The sequence below is a fragment of the Erpetoichthys calabaricus genome, chromosome 15 (genome assembly GCF_900747795.2).
Source record: "Erpetoichthys calabaricus chromosome 15, fErpCal1.3, whole genome shotgun sequence".
NCBI lineage: Eukaryota > Metazoa > Chordata > Cladistia > Polypteriformes > Polypteridae > Erpetoichthys > Erpetoichthys calabaricus.
In genome coordinates, this window is record NC_041408.2 from 22807672 (window position 1) to 22819671 (window position 12000).

At 36.4% G+C, this 12000-nt stretch overlaps 1 protein-coding gene across 2 annotated transcripts in view; it reads left to right on the forward strand.

The window, feature by feature from the left end:
- Positions 1 to 12000, forward strand: part of sptbn1 (spectrin, beta, non-erythrocytic 1) — a 271534-nt gene that overhangs the window by 200460 nt on the left and 59074 nt on the right. For both annotated transcript variants that reach the window (XM_028820329.2, XM_028820331.2), the window contains 5 exons: positions 3171 to 3329; positions 6563 to 6865; positions 8063 to 8216; positions 8437 to 9307; positions 10078 to 10215. In XM_028820329.2, the coding sequence (XP_028676162.1) occupies positions 3171 to 3329; positions 6563 to 6865; positions 8063 to 8216; positions 8437 to 9307; positions 10078 to 10215 (1625 nt within the window). The remainder of the gene's footprint in view (positions 1 to 3170; positions 3330 to 6562; positions 6866 to 8062; positions 8217 to 8436; positions 9308 to 10077; positions 10216 to 12000) is intronic.

The following is a 12000-nucleotide window of genomic DNA, read 5'->3' on the forward strand; positions in this document are numbered from 1 at the left end:
GACAGCATGGTATCCTCAAAGCAACTCTCAAAAGATCTGAAAACAAAGATTGTTCAGTGTCATGATTTAGGGGAAGGCTACAAAAAGCTATCTCAGAGGTTTAAACTGTCAGTTTCAACCGTAAGGAATCTAATCAGGAAATGGATGGCCACAGGCACAGTTGCTGTTAAACCCAGCAGGTCTGGCAGGCCAAGAAAAATACAGGAGCAGCATATGTGCAGGATTGTGAGAATGGTTACAGACAACCCACAGATCACCTCCAAAGACCTGCAAGAACATCTTGCTGCAGATGGTGTATCTGTACATCGTTCTACAATTCAGTGCAATTTGCACAAAGTACATCTGTGTGGCAGGGTGATGAGAAAGAAGCCCTTTCTGCACTCACGCCACAAACAGAGGCGCTGCTTGTATGCAAATGCTCATTTAGACAAGCCAGATTCAGTTTGGAACAAAGTGCTTTAGACTGATGAGAGAAAAATGGAGTTATTTGGTCATACGAAAAAGCACTTTGCATGGCAGAAGAAGAACACCGCATTCTAAGACAAACACTTGCTACCTACTGTCAAATTTGGCAGAGGTTCCGTCATGCTGTGTGGCAAGTTCAGGGACTGGGGCCCTTGTTAAAGTTGAGGGTCGGATGAATTCAACCCAATATCAACAAATTCTTCAGGATAATGTTCAAGCATCAGTCACAAAGTTGAAGTTACGCAGGGGTTGGATATTCCATCAAGACAATGACCCAAAACACAGTTCGAAATCTACAAAGGCATTCATGCAGAGGTAGAAGTACAATGTTCTGGAATGGCTGTCACAGTCCCCTGACTTGAATATCATCGAAAATCTATGGGATGATTTGAAGCAGGCTGTCCATGCTCGACCGCCATCAAATTTAACTGAACTGGAGAGATTTTGTATGGAAGAATGGTCAAAAATACCTCCATCCAGAATCCAGACACTCATCAAAGGATATAAGAGGCGTCTAGAGGCTGTTATATATGCAAAAGGAGGCTCAACTAAGTATTGATGTAATAGCTCTGTTGGGGTGCCCAAATTTATGCACCCGTCTAATTTTGTTATGATGCATATTGCATATTTTCTGTTAATCCAATAAATTTAATGTCACTGCTGAAATGCTACTGTTTCCATAAGGCATGTCATATATTAAAAGGAAGTTGCTACTTTGAAAGCTCAGCCAATGAGAAACAAAATCCAAAGAATTCCGAGGGGTTCCCAAACTTTTTCATATGACTGTAACAACGGGTATATGGGGGCACCTGGTGACATTTTAAGCCTGATCTTTAAATATTCTTTAAAGGGCTCCCTCCCTGTGTGCTCCAGTTTCACATAATAGAGTAACTGTTCCCTTATAATGACTGGAAACTAACATATGACTGTGTATTATTTTTTTAATCATTACATAATGCTCAAAATGAAAACATTCATGTCTGCAAAAATGCAAAAGTCATAAGTACAAAAATGTAAACCTTCACTGATGACTCTGTAAACTGAGACAATGTAGTTTCTGTCCATTATTCAAGGTTGACATGAACACATGAGTAAAATATTTTCAAGTCTTCCCACAGAAGTCCATGTCATATTTAAATCAAGACTCTTAAACTGAGTTTCAAACAGTTAACTGCAGCATTTCTGTTAATCTTTGTATACATTACTGACTGTTTTAATGATTCTGCTTAAAAATTATTTTTTTCATTTTTTTTCTTTTATGCAAACTCCATAGAGGTATTTCATGTCTAGACAGAATTTGACTATTATTAGGCACAGTACACTTTTTCATGAACAGCTTCAGAGAATTTGCAATGATTTTTGAAATGATTTCACATACAATCATTTTGAATGCTCTTTATTTTTTTAATGGTTTCTTGACATTGTCTGTTCTAAATGGTTTTCCACAGAGTTCATTTAGGTGATTGAGAAACCTAAGACAAATTTTGTACCCCTGAGAGCATTTAAGTTGAACAAAACAAAAAGATGTACAGTATATCTGTAAAATCTGTACATTTACACTATGTGTGTGTGTGTGTGTATAGTTCATTTTTTAAACCCTTTATTCATTTCCAAAGTTGTACAAAAACAGGATTCATCCTCTAAGTATTGAAAACCACAGAATAAATTTACCTATAAGTTTTTTATTTTAAATTAAAAAAAAAATTCTGTCAAAAATTAATTTTTAAATTTAAAATCTTTTATTCAGTTAAACTCTTTGAGGATATTTATATTTAAGAAATTTATTGTAAATGTGCTGTAAAAATGATAAAATATGTACTACCACAAATTGATTACTCAAATGTTTTAATACGTTTTGTAGAAGTTGCAGATTATAAATGGACAAAACACTTTCATTGATAAAAACATTTTAAGTGTGTTAAGAATGTTTGCATTTTTGCATTGCATTTTATAATTTTAAATCCAAGCAGATGTTGAATCTATTTATTAAATATTTCAGAATTTCTTCAGGAACTGCCATGAAATACATATGATGTTAGGCATAAAGTTAAGGTGTGTGATGGGGTCAGTCATACGCTTTTCCAGTTTTGTCATGGTTTTTCTGTGTCATAAAACATGAAAGCTATATAATAACTGGGAAATAAAGAATCATCGAATAAATTAGAGGGGACCTATTGGAGGAATCACGTCTGGCATTTTTAATAATTGATAAAGAAAAGTTCATGTTGCCTAGATTATATATGTTTTGCTTTTTTGATTTTTTTTATCTCCATTGCAAGTACTTAAAAACATTGTCTGTTTAGTCTAGTGAAGAAACTGCATTTTGTTTTCTCCAAAATTTCTGTGCTTAAAGAGTGCATAATGACTTATTATGCATCACTGTTATTGGTTATGCTTTTTGGATAAAAGACTACATAGTAACAATATATTTATTAGAAAACAAATTCACGTATGATGTCATTTTGGTAGTTTTTGCTATGAAGGTATATGGTAGTATACAATATGTCATTGTTAGTGAAGGTTATTTAATGAAGAAAAACAAAACTATTATGCAGTTTTTGCAGTTCTAATGTATAAAAACGTTTTATAAGCTAGAAATCTGTGGCGATTAATAATATAAACACATCCCATTAGGACATGAATTATACTTCATTATACCTAATGAATTGTGGATTATTTATATGCTCAATTTATGATTTCTCAAGGCTTGGGAGAGACTGGAAAAAGCTGAACATGAACGTGAATTGGCACTGAGGACCGAGTTGATAAGGCAAGAGAAACTGGAACAGTTAGCTCGTCGATTTGACCGTAAAGCAGCTATGAGGGAGACCTGGCTCAGTGAGAATCAACGTCTGGTTTCACAGGTACAGTAAATTATTTCATGAAGAAAACCTCACAACTGTTTCCTGAATTGCTCATATAAAAACTTGGCTGGTATCTGCAGTTGCCTTGTTACATAATTAACTAGTGATTAAGTTTCCTTAGGAAATGGTGGTAAATTTCATTTGTCATACATTTATTTTTCATCTTAAGAAAAAATTTCAAATGCTAATCATTTTTGTTTGTTGTTGTGGCAGTGTTGTGAAATTCACAACGCCCTGTTGTACAAGTTAATACAAGGTCTAGGGAGTGTGGTGTACATGAAATTTTATTAGATCTGCAGTGCAAGTAAGAGTTGTGGCAAAAATAGTGTGCTCTTTGCACTTTTTAAATATACAGTATGTCTGCCAATTCAAGTATGATTTGTGTAGCTTAAGATGTGTTGAGTTTACTACTGTGAAACATTTCATACACAACCTTCCTGTTGATATGTCGTCTGTTCGTAGCAATGGAACATATAATGACTTGGCAGTAGATATACTCTAGGCAGAGTTTAGCAGTTAGTTAGACAAAAGAGGAGCGACGGTCTCAAGGATAATCCTGTCTGTCTTTGTCTTCCATTTCTAAAAATCCGCTTGTCCTGAGTATTGACAATTTTTTTTGGAATACTACAAAAATATATTTTTTGAACCATAACCATACACTCCCTAGGCTCGTATTCTCCTTCTGAGTAAAAATGTACAAGTGGGATCCCTTGCATGCACAACCCAGCTTTACAAACTAAATAGAAGGGGAAGGTTACACTCTCTTTTTTTTTTTTTTTTTTTTTTTTTTCCCCCCCCTTCCAAAATGCCCCCCATACTCTACACAGTAATATCCGGTTGAATGACTGGTACAAAACAAAGCTGCACCCCCATCCCTTATAAAAACGGAAATGTACAGTCCTCTTTGTGATTAAATAGTGCTCATTGTTTGTTCCAAATGTATATCTATGACCCTGTGTTCTTATTAAAAGAAGGGTTTTAAAGTAATAAAATTAATAAGAGTCATCCAACCTTTGCTTTTTATTTAAAATTTGGAACTCCCCCCCCCCCCCCCCATGTCTTTAAACTACCCCCCCCCCCCCCCCATGTCATACCTCCGGTTCTTTTTAAGATTCAACTCTCTTCTTCTTTTAAAATAAAGCATATACAATAAATAGTCCTTGAATGATTCGAGTGACTCTTTTTTGAATTTTCTCCATACCTTAAGATGGTCTTGTAGTAAGGAGACCAAAACATCACACAATTGTTAAGATGTGAACTCACACACGAGCCAGTGTTTAGTAAGCATAACCTATTTTTATGTGTACTCCACAGAGGGGGCTGTTTTTCCAAAATTTTATTAACCAATAGGTTTTGAACTAGAACTCCCAGGTTATTGTTGTAAGATTTAGTTTCTACCTCCCATTTTACAGATATATGAAATATTCTTCCAGTTTCTAATGAATTTATATATTTATATACATTAAACATAGTATGACATATCTGCTGGTTTGCCCAGATAATATGCCACATATCTATCTATATTCTGCTTTTCCACTAGTCTAGCATAACATAACGTTCTCAGACTTGTGATCTTGATTTTAGACTATTTTAGTGACATATGTGAACTAATTTTTTAGATTTATGTCTACTGTATATACTTGCATATATGTCGTGTCTTGAAACCCGAAAAATCAATCATAAAATCAGACCCCAACTTGTATGCCCGTTCAAAAATACGACACTTAATTTATTTTTTTAACATCTTGCTTCCTCCAATCTCGCACCAGTTTCTCAGACACAACGAATTTTGTTGCAGCAGCGCAGTTACCAATTTCTTTCGCCACTTCAATGACGTCATATTTTCTTCTGATCGAACGCTCCATTGTAGATAAGGGATGCACTTATGATAAAGGTGTAAAGATACAAAAAACACAAAACAGTGCAAATGTCGCTTCAGAATAGTTCGGGTATTACCGTGTGGTCATGTTGGCATAATGCATAGTGAAAAAAAGGCTGTGTGCTCCGTGGTTACTCTCTCATGTGGGTGTTAGCATATCATAATATCTTGGACCAATAGCGTGAGATTTCCGCATTCGATTTATACAGCTGACATTTGTGAGACTTGCCCGGACACCATCAGACAGACACCGCATCTTTATACAAAACTCACATTTATTTTCTTGTTCTTTTGCACACAACACAGTCCCGCACAGCACACTGTGCTGCTAGCCCAAATCACCTTTCTCCTGGGCCTTTCTCTCACTGTCCCTGGGTCGCCTTTTCCTCTCTCCACGGGTGCTTCGTCCTGCTCCCACTCCCGACTCCAGCTCACTGATTGGAAGGAGGTGGCAACTTTTATTCTTGCCCGGATGAGCTCCAGGTGCTCTGCCTGATGACACTTCCTGGTGTGGCGGAAGTGTCAGGAGAGCCTTGCTCCCCTTCTGTGGCCCTCTCCTGATCCAGGGCGGTTGCCCCCTCATGGCCCAGAAGACGAACACGCCACCTCCCGGTCCTTCCAGGCGTCTCGGCTGGGTCTGTCCCCCAGCCTCATGCGACACATTATAAAACACCGGAAATTATACGGTAAAATCAAACCCTGACTTTCCCACGGGAGAACTTGAACGCGAGTATATATGTTAAGTCATTTTTAATTAACTGGCCTCAGTTACTTCTAAAAAATTTCTCCATACAAGTACACCCCACCTTCTATACTCATGCCTGTTTTGAATATTGCTTCCTGAAGTTTTGTCCATGTATATATTACAAAGGAGGACAATTTAAAAGGGTGATTTCCAATTTCAGTTCTGACATTGCTTGACACACACACACACACACACACATTAGGTGTAGAGTCAAGAAACTGTGAGTGCAGAGCCTGTACCACTCATGTTTTCCCACCCAGATGATTGTGTGTTGTTAGTGTCTGATAGTGCTATGCCTATAAAGGAAAATTTTGTCATTACTTTCTGCTTCTAACTCATCTTCATTTCTTATTGTTTCATTTTAAAAGTATCTGTAAAACAAAAGCATAGCTTTAACACTGTAGGTTGGCAATGCTAAAAGGTGTATTTATTAAAAAAAAAAATCTTAATTCTGTATTCAATAGATGACAATCTTATAAACTAACTCTCAATTAAGACTATAGTTAAAATGTAAATTATATATTTATATTTAATTTATTTATTATATATTTAAAGACATCTCCTTTTTTAAGTTATTGTTTAGTATTTATTATTTTATCTTTTCTGCAGGACAACTTTGGTTATGACTTGCAAGCAGTGGAAGCTGCTACCAAGAAGCATGAAGCCATTGAGACAGATATTGCTGCTTATGAAGAAAGAGTTCAAGCAGTAGTAGCTGTAGCCAGGGAACTGGAAACAGAGAACTATCATGATATCAAGCGCATTACAGCCAGGAAAGACAATGTTATTCGGCTGTGGGAGTATCTGCTAGAGCTGCTTAGAGCACGTCGTCAGAGATTAGAGATGAATCTAGGACTGCAAAAGGTATTCCAGGAAATGCTGTACATAATGGATTGGATGGATGAAATGAAGGTAAGGAAATGTTTGAAGCCTGTCGCATACTTTGAATAGTTATGATGCGGACAATGGAATGAAGGTGTTAATCAGATTGCTTTGTGGATTATATTGCATGTGGCCTATTCTTCAAGTTTAGAAAGTAGAAACGAAAGTTTTTTAGAAAGTTTAGAAACGAGACTTCTGTATGGCTAAATAATTTGCAAATAGTGTCACTGAGGAGAAAAATAAAAAAAATCTCTGTTATGCACTTGAAATGTTTTGAAACCCATTTAATAGCAGTAGTGTTTTATTGCTGACAGCAAAATTGTATTTGTTGTTCCCATCCATATAACCAAGAAAAGGACATAAGTTTGACATCTATGTGATTTTATATGCAACAAATAGTTGGTATTTTGATATTTAAGTGTACCGTATACATTGCAAAAATAGAAATATTCCAGCATGCACAGTAAGCACATACATACCTGTCTTGATTGGATTCCACAAAATGTTGCTAGAATTTGACTAACAATAGAAACAAATTGATAAAATGCTGCTGGTGTGAGCGCCATACATGTTTTGAACTTCTGCATTAATGTCTTCCAAGGAAGCCGTTTCTTTCCCTCCATATTTTGTAGCTAGAAATGTCCCATCCAGAACATGCAGCTATTCTACCAAATAATGACACTTTATATAGCTTCTTTTGGATAAGCGTTAAGCAAAGGTTAGGTTTAGATGACACCAGACATCTAGGTACCTTTAGCTGCCTTTCACAAGTTGCAGAAGTATGACTACACCATTCTAACCCAGAATAAGTGGAATCACATGAAGGTATCGTTAAACTGTTAGTTTTTGTTGTTGCTTACAAATACTACCCTTATGTTGATTTGTAAAATGTGCTATGATAGCATGCATGAGGTTTTTGAAAAATAAAAAGGTGTGTTTAAAACAAAGTACAAAAATTATTTTAAAAGTTCTCTTTACATTTTTAGCAAAGAGACATCCAATATACTTGGAATAATGTATTTGTCAGCATCAGAGAAAAAAGTGTAATTTTAAGTTCATAACACACAGTACAAAATTTGAAACACGTGTCCTGGGACATCCCAAATAATTATTTATTCATAAACTATTGCACACTGCATAGCAATAATTAACTTCTTACCTTCAATAGTTGATAAGCACACGAGGAAATGGCTGTCTGACAGGTTGTCTCCTTTTTTTGCTGTACAGATGCTCCTCCTTTCTCAAGACTATGGAAAGCACTTGCTTGGTGTGGAAGATCTACTGCAAAAACACACACTAGTGGAGGCAGATATTGGCATTCAGGCTGACAGGGTGAAGGCTGTCAACGCATCTGCTCAAAAATTTGCACATGATGGAGAAGGTAATAAAACCTGTGTTTTTATTTTATTTTTTTTAAACAGAAAGGCAATTTTAATTTGAAAACTAGATTAATGTGTCCATTGAGATGAAGATAAATAATCATGCAAATTACAGTTGTTGTCATTTGGGGTATTTAAAACATTTAAGTGTATATTGTAAAATACTGTATTATTACTATACAGTAGTTGTAGGGTTCTTAAACAGCTATATTTGTATTTCAGGTTACAAGCCATGTGATCCTCAGGTTATCCGTGACCGGGTTGCCCACATGGAGTTTTGTTACCAAGAGCTATGCCAGCTGGCAGCGGAACGTCGTGCTCGGCTGGAAGAGTCACGCCGTCTTTGGAAGTTCTTTTGGGAGATGGCAGAGGAGGAGGGATGGATAAGGGAAAAAGAACAGATTCTGTCATCCGAAGACTATGGCAAAGACTTGACAAGTGTTGTACGCTTGCTAAGCAAACACAAAGCATTTGAAGATGAAATGAGTGGACGCTGTGGTCACATGCAGCAAACAATAAAAGAAGGAGAGGAGATGGTTGCTGAGGATCACTTTGGATCTGATAAGATCAAGGGTAGAATTAAAGACATTCAAGAGCAGTGGGCCAACCTTGAGCAGCTCTCTGCTTTTAGGAAGAAACGCCTGGAGGAAGCCTACAACCTGCATCAGTTTCAGGCTGATGCTGATGACATTGACACTTGGATGCTTGACATTCTTCGGATCGTTTCCAGCAGTGATGTTGGGCATGATGAGTACTCCACTCAGTCACTTGTTAGAAAACATAAAGATGTGGCTGAAGAAATTGGCAACTATAGACCCGTTATTGATTCACTTCATGATCAAGCCAAAGGTCTCCCTGAGGAACAGGCCCAGTCTTCAGATGTTCAAGGCAGGTTATCTGGGATAGAAGAGCGATACAAAGAAGTTGTTGAGCTCACTCGGCTGCGGAAGCAGGCTCTGCAAGATGCTTTGGCATTGTATAAGATGTTCAGTGAGGCTGATGCTTGTGAATTGTGGATTGATGAAAAAGAACAGTGGCTGAATAACATGCAAATACCTGAAAAGTTGGAAGATCTAGAAGTCATCCAGCACAGGTAAGCAAGTGTTACCTTTAATTGAACTAAATACAAGAAGGGGTGCCATGCTGTATTAAAAAAGAAAAAAAATGAGTTAAATTAGTTTAGCAGCTTATGATCAGAACATAGCTTTTTAAATTTTTATAAGTCCTAAATGAATACATAAAATAATGTGAAACTTGCATAAACGATCGTATTTATTCTTATTTAGTCCTACTTCTTTTCTGTAGTTATGCACCTATACTCTGACACAGTACAATAGTCTGTATTTTCACAAAAGATTACAAGTTTGTTTATACATCAAATTTTTGTAAAGAAGATTTAATATATTTACTTTGTAGTACAAACTTCAGAAAATTTTGTGTTGCATTTCAGAGTTATACTATTCACAGTATTAAAGTTGTTTTTAGGATGAAGGAGATCAGTTTTAAACTTATGTCCAAGTGCTTATGGTCATGTGAAAAAGGAATGGAATGGTAAAGTGCTACAATTTTGGAACCTGGAAGCATACCGTATGTAAGCAGAAATAGGTATTAATAAAAGAAACATTCTGTGAATTTTGACATTCAAATTATTGGTTCAATATCTAATTAGAAATGTTTGTGTATACAACTCTGTATATAGCAATTCTGACTTCACTATAGTTTCTTTTATTGACATGAGGTAATTGGCTTTAGAAATGACCAGAAGTACTTAGTCTTTACATTTTCTTTCATTTTCAGCTGTGGGTTACCACAGCCCATCCAGTGTGACAGTTTTATTTTTACTCTAACCTTTATTATTTATAGGTTTGAAAGCCTGGAACCGGAAATGAATAACCAGGCCTCCAGAGTGGCAGTGGTTAACCAGATAGCACGGCAATTGATTCACAGTGGACATCCTAATGAGAAGGAAATCAAAGCCCAACAAGATAAGCTTAACACCAGGTGAATATGAATATTTGCTATAAATATTTGTGTTTTACATAATGGTTTATATGCCTCTAAACAGTTGCAGTTTTACCTTTGTATCTCTCAAAATGTACTAATCAGTACATTTGTTGTGGTTGATTTGTTTTTGTTTTATGTCAAAATATAATAGGCATTTCAAATTAACACATTCATCCAGTAAATAGAAGTGTGGTCAAGATTTAGCCACTTTGAGCCATATTTATTGTTTAAGTCCCATCATTTGTAGAGAGTTGGCTAGTAGCTATCACATGAATGAGCCTGTCTCTAACGGGACTTTAAAAAGACCAAGAAAGATCTCTCGCTGTTAGAGAGAACCTTAACACACCAGAGGGTGCAAGTTCAGACCACATGGAAGTGGTAATTCCTCTTTATCTTGTCTTGAAATTAATTTTTGTAGGTCACTACTAACAAAGGATGCCATAAGATTGGATACATGGTACAATTTTTTTTTTTCTTGAAGGAACAGATAGGCTTATTTAAGGAACTACTTTGAAGACCTAGCTTGTAGGGCATGTATGCAGTGGAATCAGGTGGTCACCAAATGGTGCTTTGGTCCTGTAATGTTCAAATGGTGCCTTTGACACCAGAAATGGGTTTGCCTTAACATATCCCTATGATGTAATTTAAAGGCTGTTTTGGGAAGAGGTTAGACAGGAGCTGAATTATTTTTTAAGGCTGGCAGCAACAAAGAGAGGTGGTGCTGTTTGTGAGATTGATAAGTGGTTGTGATGGAGACTCCTGTACTGGACAGACTTGTGAAGGCAAGGCCTGGTGGGAGAGTATTGTTTTTGTTTACTGTCTGCTTATATGATACTTTGGGCACCTAATTTCACTTTGGTCATTCTTTCCTTGTGTTCAGGTTAGGAAAAAAAAAGTCTTGAGCTTTCTTTTCTGATTTAGAGCGAAAGCTATGCCTCTCCAGTTATACTGTATTTAATATATACAATAAGCACCTAGTTAAATAGCTTTACTTCTACAGTTCAGTTCAGAGAATTGCATATTCAGGAAACATATACACAATTTAAGTGAATCTCTTAGGGTAACCCCTTCAGGGATGAGATTTAAACCTTGTGATCTTGTGGTATCTGGTCTATCCTCCAACCAGCAACTATTAGAGAGATAAATAGATGTTTTAATTAAATGAATAGGAGTTCAGAACATGCCTTTAATTTTGTTCAGAGTTTCCCAGTGTTTTCCCTTATTTACTTTTTTCACAGTATTACTTTAGTACAGTATATATATATATATATATATATATATATATATATATATATATATATATAAAATTCACTAAGACCATGGCAAGTAAGACGCATGCAAGACAGAGCCCCACCTGCCAACTCTAACCCTCCTCCCGTATATTAAGCGTCACCAACGAAGACTCGCTATACCTTAATGAACAAGTACTGAAACTTATCCGTACCGACCAAGTGACTTTCACCAGCATTGCCTCCATCGTCACAGACAATCCTGCAGATCAACTTTCATTCCCCTAAGAATTTCTTAGCAGTCTTACTCCCACTGGCATGCCTCCGCATAAACTCAAAATTAAAATTGGTTCAGTCATCATACTTCTCAGAAACCTCCTGTCAGCAAAAGGTCTCTGTAATGGCACTAGACTGACTGTTACTAGCATTCACTGCAATGTACTGGAGTGTAAGACTATCGCAGCTGCTACCACACAAACTGTCTTTATTCCCCGGATATCCCTGACCCCATCAAATTCAAATTTGCCTTTTACTTTTACACACAGACAATTTC